Below are 17,066 nucleotides of genomic sequence, written 5' to 3'. Positions count from 1 at the left end.
AACTCTTCACTGCTCCTTCAGTGTCTGCAGTCTCCATCTGCAGCCTGAAACTCTTCACTGCTCCTTCGGTGTCTGTAGTCTCCATCTGCAGCCTGAAACCACCGTGACACCCAGCTTCAGATAATGCACGTCTGTAAATGAGGATGCTTTTGTTTGTGCGTGTCCTGCAGAGAAGTGGAGTCAGAACTGCTGGCCAACCATTTCAAAACTTTTCAGCTTCCGACCCACAAAATGTCACTGCTGCAGAGTCTACAAACAATGTTACCAGGCCAAAAAAACACACAACCATTGAACCTAACATGCGAGGTTTGGTCTGTGGGAGGAAACTGAAGCACCTGCAGGTTTGTCACCAGGTGTGAGAGAGTGAGAACCAGAATGGCTGTTTGTCTCGTTTGTCTCCATGTGTCCCTGTGATGGACTTGTGACCTGTCCGGGGTGTCCCCCCTGCCTCTCATACAGGAGATCAGCTTTCAGATGGTGTTTCACAAGCCCAACTTTGGACCCCACGGCTTTAGATATTTGAGATACACGTTTGATTTCTGACCTAAGTCTGAAGACCTCCTGTGACAAACGAGCAGCAAAGAAAAGAGGACAAAAAACTTACTAAGATTCATGCATTCATTCTGTTTGATACGATGATGCGTACGACTATTCTTAGTGTTGTATCTAAAATAGAGCTCTTTTTAAATGACATTTAACCCTGTAATCCTTTTTTAATTCAATATATTTATTGTATTTCAGTATATTTCATATAAAAGGCTAAAAACCCCCATCAAATCTGTACATCAGTTGTTAAAAGTTCTACCTGAAAAACAGATTTAGTCAGAAACGCCTCCACAATTTTATGGCCGGACTGAACGACCTTGAATTTCTTTTGACTCAAAGAACTTCAGATTCCTTCTCCTTAATTCATCTTTCTCAGCAGGCCCAAAACAAACTATAGCAAAGATGGATATTTTTACTTCTGCCTGATTAAAACTGTGAATTAAGGCGTTATTATTGGCCTTACAGTAAAAGCTCAGTGGTGAACATGTTCTAAAAACTCCACAGCTGCACTTCTACTAAAACTGTAGCAACAACAATAAAAAGAGAAACGCTACGATTTTATTTTAATCTGAATGTGCGTCACGTGTAAAGCTTTATTTATAACTGTAATCCTGTACGTTAAAGGAAGACGGCTCGTGGGTTTTGCAGAATTTAGACGTTTTAGTAGTTTAACAAACAATTTTCAAGCAGTCAGCTGTTCAGATTGGAGCGAGCTTCTGTTGTTATTGACTTCCACGTTATTTCAGAGTGAGAAACTTGGGGATCTGTTATCGTTTCAGTTCCATCTGTGCTCATGGTTGCCGAGAAGCTTTCCCCGTTGGAATAAACTGTCACAGTTTTATCATCTTGTTGTTACTGAACGCTCACAGGCGGCTCTTTATCAGCCCACAGTCGCCACACTGAATGTTTTATGCGACTCGAAAGGGAAAACAGACCACAGCTCTGCCATTCTTATGAGTATTAGTCAGACTCATATCCTGCTGAGCCGGCATTAGAGCTCACGGAGTCACAGAGTGTCAGAACAGCAGAAACTGTAGCTCTCAGGAGGATTCTCAGCCAACAGGAACGCTGAATCACTGATTCTCCTTAACGTGTTTAAAACACTTTCAGACACAGAGATCTGTGATATCAACACAAAGCGTTGTCAAAAATCCTCATCCAGGATTGTCATGCAGTGCTTATCTCAGAGTTTTCAATATTCTGATGAAATTATAACTTATGACTCAACACATAAAAAATAAATCCAAAACAGATTAGATCACAGTCTTAGTCTTCATTATTTGACTTGTAGATGAACACATAAGACAAAAAAACTAACTAAAGATAATATGTTATACTAAAATGAACCAAAAAGCAACAAAATGATGGACAAACAAGTCAGCCTGCACACCAAAAAATTTTTCAGTGTGATCTTGCCTTCCTTCAGACTAAAATTAAAACTCCACTCAGATTCCCTTTCTAACGTCTGCACCGATTTATTGTTTTTATATTTAGACAAGAAATAAAACATCTGCAGTTCTGATTTTATTGCTGTTGTGCAGAAAACCCTCAGAAACGCAACTTCTCAGGAAAAACAACAAAAAAAAGTTTTTCTTTTCAGCTAAATAATCAGTGTGGACACAAGGTCACAAGCTTTTTTTTTTAAACACTTTTCATTAGTTCCCCATCCTCTAAAGCACAAACAGATGTGAACGCTGACCAGTCGAGTTGATTTACGCAGAAACTAAAAATAAAGACAAATGGAGACACAGGATTTTTACCCAGCAGTGATATCACTGAGTCACAGTTGCAGTCAGTTGTAAGAAAATATAATTCTTTGTCACATAATATATTTCTGGATTCTATCTTGACAACATGATAGGCAATTATTTCTACCTTTTAGTTTTATTTATTACCCGAAGAACTTGATAAATGTTGACACTTGTAGCTTCCACTTGCCAAAAAGAGAGAAAATGTAAAGATTTGATCTGTTCGTCGAGCTTCAGTTTGAAAGAAAACATGTCTGAGGATGGAGTCAGACCCTCTGAGAAACTCTTGTTGATTTATTTCACAGACCTCTGGTAGGATTCTGCAGCAGACCGTTCCTACCCTCAGGTCGACGCAGACAAAGACAAGATGGTCGTGGCTGCTTGAGATTACAGCGTCTGGACTTGGTTTTTATTTGCCCTGATATGGCGTGTCCTGTCCACCTCCTTTAGTGGAGGGCTTCAAAGACGAGACGGGCTCGGCCCACCTGCTTCCTAATTAACAGCTCATAAAGCCTCCTCTTTCATTATTCCAGTTTCATGTTGCTGCCTGTTTACACAAGAGAGTTTGTGTGTGAGAGATAAAAAAGAGGGACTTTGTGAATAAACACTGACTTCAGCAGCTGGATCTCTCTGCAGGAAGTGGGTCTGAAGCTGCAGGACTTCTGAGGCAGTGGAATATTTTCTCATGGGTTTAAAAACGACAAGAAAGAAAAATGCGACCTTGTCTCTGATTTCACAAAGAAAGCTTTGAAAGAACCTCTGTCAGAAACATTGCACTATCACTCACTTTATCTCCCCCCTCTTTATTTGTCTTTCCAGGCTCTCAGCTTCATATGTTTCGTGTGTTTTGCGGCGTCAGCAGCAGCGGCCTTCGTGACGGTCCCCCTGCTGGAGTTCCTGGCTGCTGTCTTTGTGCTGTTCGCTTACTCCACCAAATTCAACGAGAGGTTTAAAGGTTTCTGCTGGCCTCTAACGGTGAGAGCCGATTTCACAGGAAACCTCCTGCCACGTTCTGCAGCTTGTTTTAATCAGAGCAGCCGTTTCTGTTTGGGTTTTTCCTTCACAGGATTTCATGAGATGCGTGACGGCCTCCATCATTTTTTTCATCGTCGCCATAATGGCCGTCTCTAAATACGCGGATGGTTCCTCTAAAGCTGCCGGGGTAAAGCAGATTTCTTAACTCTTGCATCATATCAGGATCATCCAACATGTTGCTTAGGAAACACAACACACATGGCTTACAGTTCGACCCATTTCTCTGTGATTTCAGTCACTTCCGTCATCATTTCTCCTTTCTTTCACAGGTGTTTGGGTTTATTGCCACCATTGTTTTTGCCTTAGATTTTTATCTGATTTTTAATGAGCTGGCAAGTTTCCTAAAACAAGGAGGGGAGTCCAACGAGGAGCCTTCAGCACAGAGAGGTAACGACTCGAAGTGTAACACACATCCATACGATGACAAATAACAGAAAGTAAAATATATTCATGTCCAGTTTCAGCTCAGTTTGATTTGCAGAATACTTTGATGACATATTTAATACACAGTAAAAACAAACAAAAACCAAAATACTCCAGCCACTGATGCATCAGGAAACAAACTAAATAACTGTTGTAAAATTACAGTAACTTTCCACAATTAAATACAGTTTTTAGCATTTCATATACATATACAATAACTGATAAAAACTGGAATAATACAAAAGTTAGGCACACAAATACTTTAATAGAAAACTTGAATTTTACTTTTATTTACGCTTTGTAAATTTACATTCCATTTCTATCATTTTGTTTTCACATATTTCAAAAATGCAAAAAAAATATTTCAAATACAACAGAAAAATAGGTGTTTAGAAACTTTTTTAAATAGTTTTTTGCTGTTTATATAAAAAGTGCATCTACATTATAAGTCTATTAGTGTCGCCCAGTTATACAATCTGTGAAGAATAATGTTCTGCAGGTTAAAACCCTTTTTGTTGACAGTGTTATCTGTAGTGCTTTGTGTGGAACAACTGCAAACATTTTTCTTTAGCTGGCGGCTCAAGTTTCAGACATGCAAAGGTTCATCTTTCTGCATTTGATTCCATCCACGATGAACTGAGTCATTTCTTGCCTTTTACCATTTTGCAAAACAGCAGTTATTTTTACAGCTGCTTCAATCATTCATGCATGTCTGACGAGCCAAGAGGGGTCTATAAACTTTATTCAAATATTGCTAAACTTTCAATCAGTTTTTCTTTTTATTTGGTAACAGGATTGTTCATGTAGAGTTTTGCAGAAGTGTCTCTTATTCCACAGAAAACATACAGGAAGTAAGAACCTAACACAGTGTTTTGTCACTTCTGCCCTTCAGACGAGTTTTCAGACTCCGACTCAGATTAAAACTCCCCAGCGGATGTGGAGAAGTGACCCCTGCTGAGCCGCCGTCTGCAGCCACCTGAAAGTGTTTCAGTCCGGTGAAACTCACAACCCGATCCCATCAGCTGTGCCTCAGACATTTACTTTCACCAGCAGATGTAGAACAACTGAAACATGCAGAAAAAGGGGAAACAAAATTCTGGCATAGGTTGGTTTAGATGTTCATTCTAGTGACAAAACTTGAGTTTATTCATGTTCCTGGTTTTTACTTTAAGGTTAGAAGATGAAGTTTTATTCCCATATCCGCAGTGATTGCCTTATTATTGTCTGGGTTGATAAAAAAAACATTTTATTCAGTTCAATTTAATTTTCTACCAGATCTTTTGATACTTTTAAAAGCTGTGAATTTCTATCATTTCTAATCTTAAACTGCAAAGTTAAACTGAGGAAAGATATGTTTGCTGTCAGGCAGAAATCTAAAAAAAAAAACTTTTTAGGAAATATAAAATAAACTTTTTGTTGTCACAAGGTCTTTTTGACACTTTTCAGCATGTTTTCATCCATAAAATCTCAAACAGATGTGAAGGATGACCAGCAGAGCTGATTTATGCAAAAAGATGAAAATGCTGAAATAATCGAGTGACACTATGTGAAAAAACCACTACAGTCAGTACTGTGCAAAAGTCCTAAACACATCCCTTATTTCTTCTTTTTACTTCTTAAAATAAGGCAAACTTTCTTGGAATCTTTACAAATCTTTGCTTTTTCACTCTATTTTTGCACAATCTGATCGTTTTTAGAGGATTTTGCAAAAAAATTGCAGTGTTGTCTCCAACAATTTAGCAAAGAATAATTTTAAAAACATATCTTTAAGCGTTTTGTTACTTGCAGCCTGTAGCAAAGACATCATTTGTTCTTATTACTTTACCCATACAAAACAAACAAACAAAGCAAACAAAAAAGAACCACTTTAATTTAACTGTTTTCCCTGTCTGATGGGGGAAAACTTGTTGAAAATCGCTCTGGAAACACGTGCAGAACGTGTTTCATTAATGGCGCATGTTAAATTCTGTGAAAAGTGTGAAGTTCATGTGGGTTTTCTCTGAGCCGCCAAGTGCAGTTTTGCTTTAAGAAATTGATTAAAACTGTTCCGATGGCCTCGTCACAACAAATCCTGTTTTTCTGAAGGCCTTTAAAATAAATACAAGAAGCATTTTGATTAAAAATCTGAAGAAAAGACGAGTGGTTCAAGACTTTTGCACCGTACTGTGAGTGTAATTAGTTAATTAAAAACCTTTTTAATAAACCTTTTTTCATCTATAAATAATGAAGTTTAATTAAACCAAGACTGCCTGAGTTTTTCAGTTTGTGACATTATATGTTGGTTTATTGTTTAGGTGCTGATTTGAACAAAAATGAAGCCAAAAGCACCGATTTTATAAAAAAATATCCACATTTACAGTTTGAGAAACCGTCTTTGCTTCTTTTTCAGTTTGTACTTCAGCTTCAACACTCGAGCTGCTTAAACATAACCCATGTGAAAAACACTTTGTTTTTTTAATCGATTTGTATGTTTGATTCTTCATTAAAAGCTACTGAAAAATCTGACACACTTAGAAGCCTCGGTGTCTGTTAATGTGACGCACGGCACTACATGATCGCCCCAACAGCACCGATGACAGAACATCAGCTTCAGTTAGAATAAACCTGGACTTTCAGCCAGTCTGAGTTATTAATGTGTTGAAGAAGAAGAAGACATCTGCGTACGAGTTTCAGTACGATAAAGGTGTTCAGGTTGATGCTATATGCTAATAGATCTGCAGAAAACTGATGCTAATTAGACTAATTAAAGCAAATTAGCTTAATTAATGCTAATTACCACACGATTAAATTTGATCGTCCTGTGAAATCCATTTAATTTTGAAACATTACATTTTCACAAGCAATAAAAAAACTAATAGCGACTTCTAAAAGATTCACTACCTTAAAAAGTCAAAGAAACATTTTTCTTGTGTTTTGCAACAAAATCCATATTCACTTAATTGCTGTCCTTTTTATACGTTATTAAACCAATGTGTTTTGGTTTTAATGTATTGTCTTTTTTGTGCAAAAATGTTTGAATAAAAAAAGCCATGACATCATGGAATTATTTATTTCACTCTGAAATCCAACCAAGCATAGCTTTTTGGCCGTACGAGATAAACCCCGGGGTATTTATTACCAAAAGCAAACAGAATTAAAGTGAAAGGAAGGTGCACAAAATACAGAAAGTAGCGTTTTTATCTCACAGGTTCTTCAAACAGTTGTACGCAGAGAAAACTGTAATTAGGTTTTAACAAATACACTTTATGGTCAGTTTATAGAACTAAAAAGCGGAATTTACTTGTATGACTTCGCTGCTGTACATGTGTTTAATGCATCACTGAAAAACATTCACTAATGGAAGTTACAACATAAATATAAAAATGATTGTCTTCTATACGTCAGGTGTCAAACCGAGAGAACATTATAGGTTAATTTAAACATAAATGCCTGTTTAAGCAAACATTTTAATGAGCATTTCATTCATTTGTATTAGCAGGTCCTTCCTTCATAAATACTAACGCAGTACCTGAGCTGCAGTGAAAGAAAACCAGAAGATGGAGCCAAAGAGTCAGTTTAGAGAATCTACTCAAGCGGACAGCAGTGAACTACCCCGAGGAGCAAATTCAGAAAAGCACAGAGATGAAAACTTCATTTTCATAGGCAAAAAAAAAAAAATGATGCTATTTCTCAAGATGCCACAGGTCCGCTGGCCAAACCAAAAGCATTTCAGCAATCTGTTTTGGTTCTCTGCATGGTTGAGCTTTAGAACAGATGTGGAGGCACCCAGTGATTTTCTTTCGGATGTTTTCTGAGTATCAAACAGGAGAAGCGGTGTCAACACCTGAGATGAACGTTGCAGGCTCTGCTGAAGTCATTCTCAGCCTTGGATATGTGCAAAGGGATCAAGACACTCATCACCGGTTGATAGAAGCGACTATTTCAAATTACTGACACAAAACACTTCGTTTTCGAGAATTCAAGTCTCAGAATATTTAGAATCAAAGGTCTTAAAGGTCTGTTGAGTGGATGGAATGGACTAAGCTAGCCGTGAGTTTATTTCAAAGCTAAAGCCTGAAGGTAAAGGTGAAGTGAAATTACCTGATGATCTAAGACTTCAACAACCTTCCTTCGGACAGTGCACAACCTGAGCTTCAACAGATGGGAGTAATTTGATCACCTAAAACCTCTTGGATGATGTTGTTTTTATTCATGATAAAACTTGACATTTTGGTTTTGCCTGACTTTATTAGTTAAGAAGAACCCTGTTCTGTTACTGTTTGTCTGCTGGCAGCTAAAGAGTTAATATTTTAAGGTAAGAAGATAAAAATCACTTGTAAAGTTAACTTCATGTGTCTGCATCTCTAAAGAGAACGTTCTGTTACTGGCCTTAAAAACCGATGGAAGTGATGGTACTGTGTGTGGAGCTGCAGGGTTCTGCAGAGTTCTGCGGGGTGCTCCGGGTTCTGCGGGGTGCTGCGGGGTTCTGCGAGGTTCTGCGGGGTTCTGCAGGGTGCTGCGGGGTGCTGTGGGGTGCTGCGGGGTGCTGTGGGGTTCTGCGGGGTTCTGCAGGGTGCTGCTGGGTTCTGCAGGGTGCTGCGGGGTTCTGCAGGGTGCTGCGGGGTTCTGCAGGGTGCTGCGGGGTTCTGCAGGGTGCTGCTGGGTTCTGCAGGGTGCTGCGGGGTGCTGCAGGGTTCTGCGGGGTTCTGCAGGGTGCTGCAGGGTGCTGCGATGTTCTGAAGGGTGCTGCGGGGTTCTGCAGGGTGCTGCGGGGTTCTGCGGGGTGGAATCCTGGTCCACGGTAACATTTATTACCACTGGAGTCACCATGGAAAGCAAACTGTAGAAACATCAACCTTCAGTCAAAACTCAGCTTCATTCGTAGAGAAAAACATTTTCAGCCTCCAGAGCTGAAGGCGTGAAATCAGCTGTTACTGCAGCTCTTCGTCACCATTGTCCTTTACGCTGCTTTTCATCTGTGTTTATGCAAGAAGCAGCCTTCGTGGCTGCTATAAAAAGCCACAAAGTTCATCTCCAGCTCTAAAATGAATATTGATTAAGTAGCAGAGCTGCAGAAATCAAAGGGCGGAGTCGCGTCCGTCTCAGTCAGCTGCCTGTGTGAAGCCTTCTGCTAAGTGCTTCTCATTGTCCGCCGGCTCTCACGCAAGCTCGGGTCGTGCCTCCATTTCTCCGCGAGACGCCGTGCGAGCTCGGATGTACTCGCTGGCCTGGGCTGCCCCCTGGCACCCGTTACCACGGCGCCACCGACGCACCGCCAGGAAGGTGTTTACGCCGTACACGCCTGTCACCAGGAAGCCAAAGATCTGCACGCAGGAAGAGGAAGCACAAGGACAAGTCATTCAAACGGCAAATAAAAACACACACGAGCGCGCGGCTCCTGAACCGAGCCAACAGGATAAAACAACGAGGCAGGTTTGTCGTGACGACTCACCACCGAGGCGATTTCAGCTCCCAGTTTGTTGTTGATGCAGGCCAGCACGAGGGACGACAAGAAGAAGAAGAAGGTGCTGGAAGCCGTGTTGACCAGGTCCTGCAGGGAAACACATGGCCACATGCATCAGGGCTGATTCCAGGACATGTGTGTGAATTAGATCTGCTGAGGCAGGACTTTAAACTGCTCAAAGTTTTTAACACAACTTTATTTTCTTTACTTCCTGCTGCAGAAGGCAAAAGTGGAGCGATAATGTTTTTGCTAATATCTGTGTGTTTGTTTGTCTGTTCCGTTAGCAAAATATCTCTTGAACCTCTGGACAGGCTTTAGTGAAACTCCCAGAAAGTAATTATTGGCTGATTCACTTTTGGAGCCAACCTGATTCAAAATGGCTGCCGCAGGTCATCAACTTTAGCCTACACAAAAATGTCTATATCTCAGTAAATCTTACAGATAGGGAGTTAAAACTTGGTGTGCTACCAGGAAGAGCTTTTATTTTGTAGTTTCATTTTGCCCTTTAACTCCTGATTGCTCTGGGCAATTATATTCCCACACACCAAACTATTCTCCTAAACTAGATTAAATACTTGACGTTAATGTTAGCACAATAGAGGTGTGGATGCTGATGAGAATATTTGTGGCCTTTCGACACAATTTAAGCTCATATCAGCCGTAGAAACACATCCTGGATGGTGTTGTTCTTTTGCTGGGCACACAAAGAGTTTACTTCCACCCTTTTAACCAACCAGACGGACTGCATTCAAGTGTAAAAAACACGAGTTGAAAAACAGAACACACCTAAAAGTCACCTAGCTTCTCATATTACACACACACACACACACACACACACACACACACCCGCTTCACAAACACGCTCCGTCCTCTGCTGTTTCGGACACGAGGTGAAAGATCTGTTTTTCAGCTGCTCAGTCAGAAAAGGGTTAACGGGGAACTGGGCTCGGACCTCATGATCAGACGCATGATTGTAATCATTACAGACGAGGGCTCTCATATGACCCACAAGGCCCAAACAATGGCCATGTCACAAACGCTGAGCAGACAGTTAAACACAAGGCCAGCGAAGAAATAACCCGTCTGACAATGTTCCACCCATCAGTGATCGATATGAAACCATACGGCCACATGCGAACTGGCACAGTCAATAAATAGCAGGGTTATAAATGTAACCTTTGTCCAACCTCACCACACATGCAGAGGGACTCAGGGATTACCAGGAACACGAACATGGACATAATAAATTGCTCACGACGCACATAAAAACCCATCTGTTGTCCAACCGGTCCAACAGGAAATGGCCTTCTATATATTCATGTCCTGCTCAGATGTTGGGGAAACTTCTGCTCCGTTTTATGATTTTAACCCCCAGATGTGGTCAGTTCAGTTCCACAAATATGCAGCGTTTCTGCTTTACTTCCTTCTCATTTAATTCCCATTTTAACCAGGATGTTAAAAAAAGGGGATTTAAAACAACCAAACTGCAGCTTCAACGAATGCTTCCTTTCCTTCCTGCCGGTCCAGGTTCACAACAATAAATGCTTTAAAAACCTTCGGATTCAAGGATGTTTGGAGTTCTTCAAAGTATTATTACACTTTAAAACACAGACAATGTTATCTTATTCTGTAACAACCCTGGATTTTGAATCTTTATCATAAACAGTTCAGCCCAAAGGAGACCTAATAAAATTATCGAAGCCAACAAGTGCAATAAACACTTTTAAATTACTTATTGTACAGTAATGTCTGGATGACTAATGGAGGACATGTTTTAGACAGAGAGGTATTATGAACCGGTCTGTAAATGTTCCTCTCATGTCATCTGGACACTAAAGACTCTGCTGAAGGTCTGACATCCATGCAACTTTTAGAGTTTCTGTGAAAATCGGCCTAACAGATCCTTTTATTTGGAGCATGTAGGATACGCCTATAGCTCAGGGGAAAAACAGGGAATGTTTCGGGTTTTTTTCCTGCAGTGCTTGTTAGCAGCTCCGTCTCACTGTATGTTGCTGCTGTGCTCTCAAGTTTGAAATATTCATTGAAGTGTAACTATGGAAACCCTAAAGGCAGCAGCAGAGCACTGATTATGAAATCTATTCTCCTGACGGCAGCAGAAAGCCTCACAGGACCAGAGAGAGACTTATTCAGGAAGACAAAAACGTCTTTCGAATCAAGGCCGGAGAAAAAAAGGCAAGTTTTTCAGCACTCTTGTGTGCCTGGGTGGTGGTCAAGAAAGCTTTTATTGGGTTCATTTCTGGTATGAACTGTTCATAAAATACCAACTTCAGCCCCTCTTCTGTTTGCATATTTACCAGGAAAGATCAGAGAAAGAAGCTTTTTATGGCCAGCTGCCGACGTCAAACGGGCGATCGTGTTCTCGTCTGTGTGTGCTTGTTGGTCTGTCTGTTAGCAAAATATCCAATGAAGAACTGGGTGGATTTTAATGAGTAAACATCTACAACTGATTAACATTTGGAGTCAACCCAATTCAAGATGGCTGCCACAAACAACTGACCTTTGGAAACACAAAAAATGGCTACAACTCAGAGTTAAAGTTTGGTGTGGTGGTAGCTGAGTCATCTACAACACTCACTCCAGGAGCTGAAACATCTCATAAGATCTTGCGTTAATTCGTGCATATCGTCATTTACAAGGTTTGACCAAAACAGCTACAACTTCACATCATAAGATTATTTTATGATATATGCATTCCTTCAATGAATTCTAGGCCTTTCATTGAATAAAAGCATCTATAAGCTGTGTACGTTAAGAAAGCTTCACTATAATTCAAAACTTCCTCTGTGATCAGCAGCTGTTGGGATGAAGCTGTTGCCTGATGAATAAATCACGACGTTAGCAGCTAAATTTGTCTAACTTTTGTTTGGTGATAAACAAACAGTGTACAGAAGAATTTAAGAGATTCCCCCCTGGCTTCAAAATGGCCACCTGTGAGAACAAATGGAGCGATACGTGACGACTGAAGCTGCACGATTCAAAACGGTGGGTAAAGATGAATTATTTAAAGTGTTCTCTGATTAGCCCCCACCACTAGTTGACTCTTCTCAGAACAAAACAACGAGGGGATTCAAACTGCTGCTCTCTTTCTGAAATGAGCGTAACGGCATCACTGTTTTCCTCTCTTGGCGTGTCTGTTGTTCTGCTTCTATCCCAGAATCCCTCAGTGTGGCTCTCATCTGGCTATGAAGTGGGGAAACAACACACCAGGTGGTCCAAACCTTGAAGTTTAATTTAATCACTTTTAATTACTGAACAGCTTCACAAGGTGCCAAGATTGAATTCTTTTTTGTTTTTTGAAGAAGAAGAAGAAGAGGTGGGAGTTTAATCAAAACCCAGATTTCCACTCAATGCAGCCAAAACTACCTTGAAAAATTAAAAGAGACACTAAGAGCGTATATATTTAAAAACCTTAATTCTTCTGACATTCTGAACCAAATTACACAACTTCTTACTCCAAAGAGGACTGCTGTCAGCACAGTTTGTAGTTGGGAAACAAAAGGGTTAAATGTTGGTTGCTGCTCTGAAATTTGCACTAATGGTAAAATTCCCAGGGGCCCATTGTGACTGAAGCAGCGTTGAACTTTGCCACACTCGGCATGAGGCTGAGCCAACACCGTGGAGGGCCACCAACCTTTGTGGGTTTGGAGTGAGAGCAGAAGACGTGGAACGTAGAAAGTAACATCAAGGCCAAGTTTTTTTTGTTTTTTTTTCTGCAACAGAGCACAATCCAAATAAAAGTGGAGTGGGTTTTGTGTCATACTGTAACACAGAACCCGTCGGCCTTCAATTGTTTATACTTTTCTGAATAATAACGACATTTTCAGCAAACTTCAAGCAGCCAAACTTCAGCCGGGTGAAGTATGAAGTCTCTTAAGGAACATTCCTGTGGGCTGAGTTCTTAACTTGAACAATAATACGTTAACTGTGGTGTGAACGCTGAGAGCTGAAATCTGCTGAAGAAGCTGAAACTCAGCTGGTAAAGCTAAAAGAAGCAGAACACTCATTGGAAGCTAAATATAGCAAAAGGTTAGCTCACAGATAGCTAACTAAATACTAAAAGTAGCTAAATCTAAATTTAACAAGAGGCTAGGTAAAAGCCAGATAGCTAGAAGTTAAAACAAGCTGAACACTAGCTAAAAGCTAAAGGTAGCAAAAGAAGACAAGAAAAGAAAAAGTATGCTGAAGCAGATTTCAAAGAGAAAAATGTTTTTGCAGAAACTGAAGAGATCTAAAATTATTTCTATGTAAATGAAGTTAAAACAAAAAAGTACAGAAAAATAAAAAACAGGAAAACGATAGCGTGAATGCTGAGTCAGAATGCTGAGTCAGCATTAATGCTGTTAGATGTTGCTACACAAAAACAACTCCTCAGAAGTGTGAACAGGATGATTTTTGATTATATGCAGCGCAAACGGTCAAAGGGATCAAGAAAACATCTCTAAATCAGCCCCTTCAATCGCCTGCGGCCTCTCCAGGACTGTAAAATCTTTCCTTTGGTAGAAACCAGAACCCACCTTCTTCTTGTGTTTGAGGTGGAACACTGAACAGAGAAAACCAGAAAGAAATCTGAGAGCTGTGGTTGGACTTGGACATCCACTCCTTTGCCACGATATGCACTGTAAGCTGTGTGGCCTCTGGAAATGTTGTTGGGAGACAATTTTACCACACGCACGCACACACACACACACACACACACATATAAGCACATTGGTGTGTAGGCAAACCAGGAAGCATGCCAGAATCTGCTGGAGAACACTAACCAGCTCATTTGCTTACAGCTGACAATGCAAGTCTTTAAAATCTGCTTGCTTTCCTCTCCAGCTCTGCTGTCTTCTAGCAAAGGTGGTTCTGGTAAAGCCAACGTGGTTCAGTTTCTGCTCAAAAAGTAAATATAGACTGTGCCAAAGTTTATTAAATGGGTGGAAATGAAGTTCAGCTGCTCGTGCTTTATTGATCAAACCTTCTCCCTAAACAGAATCAGAAGATCAGTACATCCTTTTGGTGCGATTGCTGCTAAAACCTCTGTTTCATGGTGATGTTTCACTGGGCTGTGACTGATGAAGAAGATGAAGACTAATTGCCAATCAGCATTTGCACAGGAGTCTCCAAAATGTTTCCAAAGTTTCGTGAGGGTTCTCATTTTCCTCACAAATCGCAGAGGCTTGCAATCTTGCTGCTTGAATTTCAAACTCTCAAAAACATTGCAGAGTTGTCGTGGGCATCTCAAACTCTTCTCAGTTTGAGTTTCTGTAACTCTAAAGCATTAGAGCTGTATTCTGACACCGGCACATGAACTCTCCAAACCCACAGCCCTGAATGGCCTGCTTTAAAAACGACACCAACAATAAATAATAATAATAATGGTCCAAATGTGCATGTGCACGGTCTAGAATACAGGTTTTCAAGACATGCACACAAAAACAGGCCATGATTTTTAAAAACTGCTCAAACAAAACGGCTGCATCGCTTGCTGGTTGTTTTGTTTCAGACACTAAGAATTCGGTGGGACTGCAGCTGAGGATTCACCTATTTTCTCACTAATTTTGAGTTTCCAACAGTTGAAGCCCCGCAAGATATTATTCTTGTGTTAGTTAAATACAACTAGCATCACAGATTTGTCATAAATTTCTCCATTATTTTAAAACTTGAACATTTCAAACTTTAGCAGCAAAAACTGAGGATTACAAACCAGATTTTTCGAGTTGTTTTTTTGCAAGAAAGAAAACTGAAAATGGAGGGTTTCATCTGTTAGAACGACAACAGTCATTCCGAAAAAAAAGTTTCTTTTCCCATTTATGTTGCTCAAGACATCAGCAGACATTCCCAGGATAGTAACAGATAAAACCACAAAACAAAAGACCTTTGAGAGCTGGAGAAAACACATCTTCTCCGTGTTCTTACTCAGAAAGTTTTATTGCCATAAGAATAATGAGGGCAGTCTCTTTTTATGTCAGAGAGCCGTCATAGAACTGTTACAGGCAGCAGAGATCATTAGGAATAGATTTTTCCAGCAGACTAAGATCATTTTGGTGATGCATCTAATAATGGAAGAGAAAACCACAGAGTATGATGTGGATTGCCTGTGACTGCCATTGATTTTATGATGGATTCTGTCAAATTTCTCTCTAAAGGTAATCAAAAGCCCTCCCTGTTTATGTGTCTATCCAGTCACATGACTGCATGAGATCTGCTTAAGCTTTTACTGTAAAGTTACCAAGATGCTGTTTTGAACTTGCAGCTGATTATCGGGAAGCAACAAAATCCCAGGTCTCGACATCGGTGCGTACCGTGATGCTCCAGTTAACCTGGGGGACCTTGATGTGGAGGTTCAGGCTGAAGATCAGGAGGAGAACTCCCGTCACCACGAAGGCACTGCAGCTGACAAACTCGAAGAAGTAGATCCCTTCACAGGGTTCGCACATCTTGATGGTCTCTATGCAGATTAAACTGATGAACGATAGGACCTGAAGCCAGAGGGAAAAGAACAAGGAAGAGAAGGCTGAGTTTGAAAAGTAGGACATGCTAAGTGCTCTGTGCAGAACGATGTTTGCGACAAACAAGTCAGAGGATCAGCTGACAGTAATTTATGTAAAACTAGGTCACCATGAGCAATTAGCATACATTATATAACGGTGGAGCTCATTATTCAAAACAATGTTCTTCGAAATAACTGTCAGATGTATCCAACCCTTCACAACTGTAGGAAGCTCTTCTGATTTGAACTTCTTTTATTTAAAAAACAAAACAAAATGAACTTAGTAGTTGAGTAGATGAAGAACTAAACTATGGAAGTATTTTACAGTTTTGATATATTAAAGAATAAAGTTAAATCTGAGTCAATTACTTGAAATAACTAAAATTCCATCAGTCTTTTAGTCCCCTTAGAGCAGGGGTGTCAAACCCAGTGACACAAGGGGGCCAAAATTAAAAATTTGGTCCTAGCCAAGGGCCAATCACGATCAATATTTATTGAAAATTACATAAATTAACCTTGGTTTTAGATGTATTATGTCAAATCATTCATATAGAAATATCCATGACCTTCTCCCAGTTACAGATTATACTGAATTTAGAGCAAACAGACTTTAATGAACACAGACAAATAGATCAAACTTCAAAAAGCTCATCATTAGCAGTCATTTCTTACGCCTCGCTCAGCTTTTAAATGAAGTTTTTAACATTAAAACAGATTTTTTAAAAAGCTATCAACAAAAACCTGATCATACAGAAATTAAAAGTATATATTGTTGGCTTCTAAGTCACTGTCGAGAGAAAACTTCACTAATTAGGCTCAGTTTTTTTAAGCAAAATAAGAAGAGGTCATGTAAACTAGAGGGCCGGATCGAATGAAATCTAAACGTTACAGAGGGCCGGATGAAATGTTACAGAGGGCCGGATCTGGCCCGCGGGCCTTGAGTTTGACACGTGTGCTTTAGACGTTGGACTACGACCCTGCTGCGACATTAAACAGCCAGATCATGTAGAATATATGTAGATCATGTAGATCATGTAGAATATATGTAGAATATACAGGTTTCAGAACAACATCTGCTCTCATTCTGAAAGAAGAGCCAGGACTGTTGAACAGCTAGAGTCCTACAGCAGAATGTGACAAAACCTCCAGCAGCTGCTCTCCTCAGGTCCTAAACATTTACAGACCGCTGTTAAAAGAAGAGGGGAGGCATCCCAGGGGTGAACCTGGCCCTGTTCCAACTGTTTTTGAGATGTGTTGCTGCCATAAAATTTAAAATGACCTTTGTGTGCACATGTCCAAGTCATTTCTTTCTGTTTTTATTTACAGTTTACACAAAGTCCCGACATTTTTGGACAGGGAGGGGGGGGGGGGGGGG

The 17,066-nt window shown here is 40.2% G+C and overlaps 2 protein-coding genes across 2 annotated transcripts in view; one reads left to right on the top strand and one right to left on the bottom strand.

The window, feature by feature from the left end:
- cmtm3 (CKLF-like MARVEL transmembrane domain containing 3) overlaps positions 1 to 6,257 on the top strand; it is an 11,208-nt gene extending 4,951 nt beyond the window's left edge. The window contains exons 2-5 of the mRNA XM_017405011.3: positions 3,114 to 3,269; positions 3,361 to 3,456; positions 3,599 to 3,716; positions 4,645 to 6,257. Of these exons, the coding sequence (XP_017260500.1) occupies positions 3,114 to 3,269; positions 3,361 to 3,456; positions 3,599 to 3,716; positions 4,645 to 4,673 (399 nt within the window). The 3' untranslated portion in view covers positions 4,674 to 6,257. The remainder of the gene's footprint in view (positions 1 to 3,113; positions 3,270 to 3,360; positions 3,457 to 3,598; positions 3,717 to 4,644) is intronic.
- The window catches only part of cmtm4 (CKLF-like MARVEL transmembrane domain containing 4), a 17,362-nt gene continuing 5,749 nt past the window's right edge, over positions 5,454 to 17,066 (bottom strand). Inside the window, exons 2-4 of the mRNA XM_017405002.3 lie at positions 15,504 to 15,680; positions 9,184 to 9,282; positions 5,454 to 9,055 (exon numbers count right to left, since the gene is read on the bottom strand). Of these exons, the coding sequence (XP_017260491.1) occupies positions 8,891 to 9,055; positions 9,184 to 9,282; positions 15,504 to 15,680 (441 nt within the window). The 3' untranslated portion in view covers positions 5,454 to 8,890. The remainder of the gene's footprint in view (positions 9,056 to 9,183; positions 9,283 to 15,503; positions 15,681 to 17,066) is intronic.

Source organism: Kryptolebias marmoratus, linkage group LG15 (assembly GCF_001649575.2).
Source record: "Kryptolebias marmoratus isolate JLee-2015 linkage group LG15, ASM164957v2, whole genome shotgun sequence".
Classification (NCBI taxonomy): domain Eukaryota; kingdom Metazoa; phylum Chordata; class Actinopteri; order Cyprinodontiformes; family Rivulidae; genus Kryptolebias; species Kryptolebias marmoratus.
This window is presented reverse-complemented; position numbering and strand designations above follow the sequence as displayed.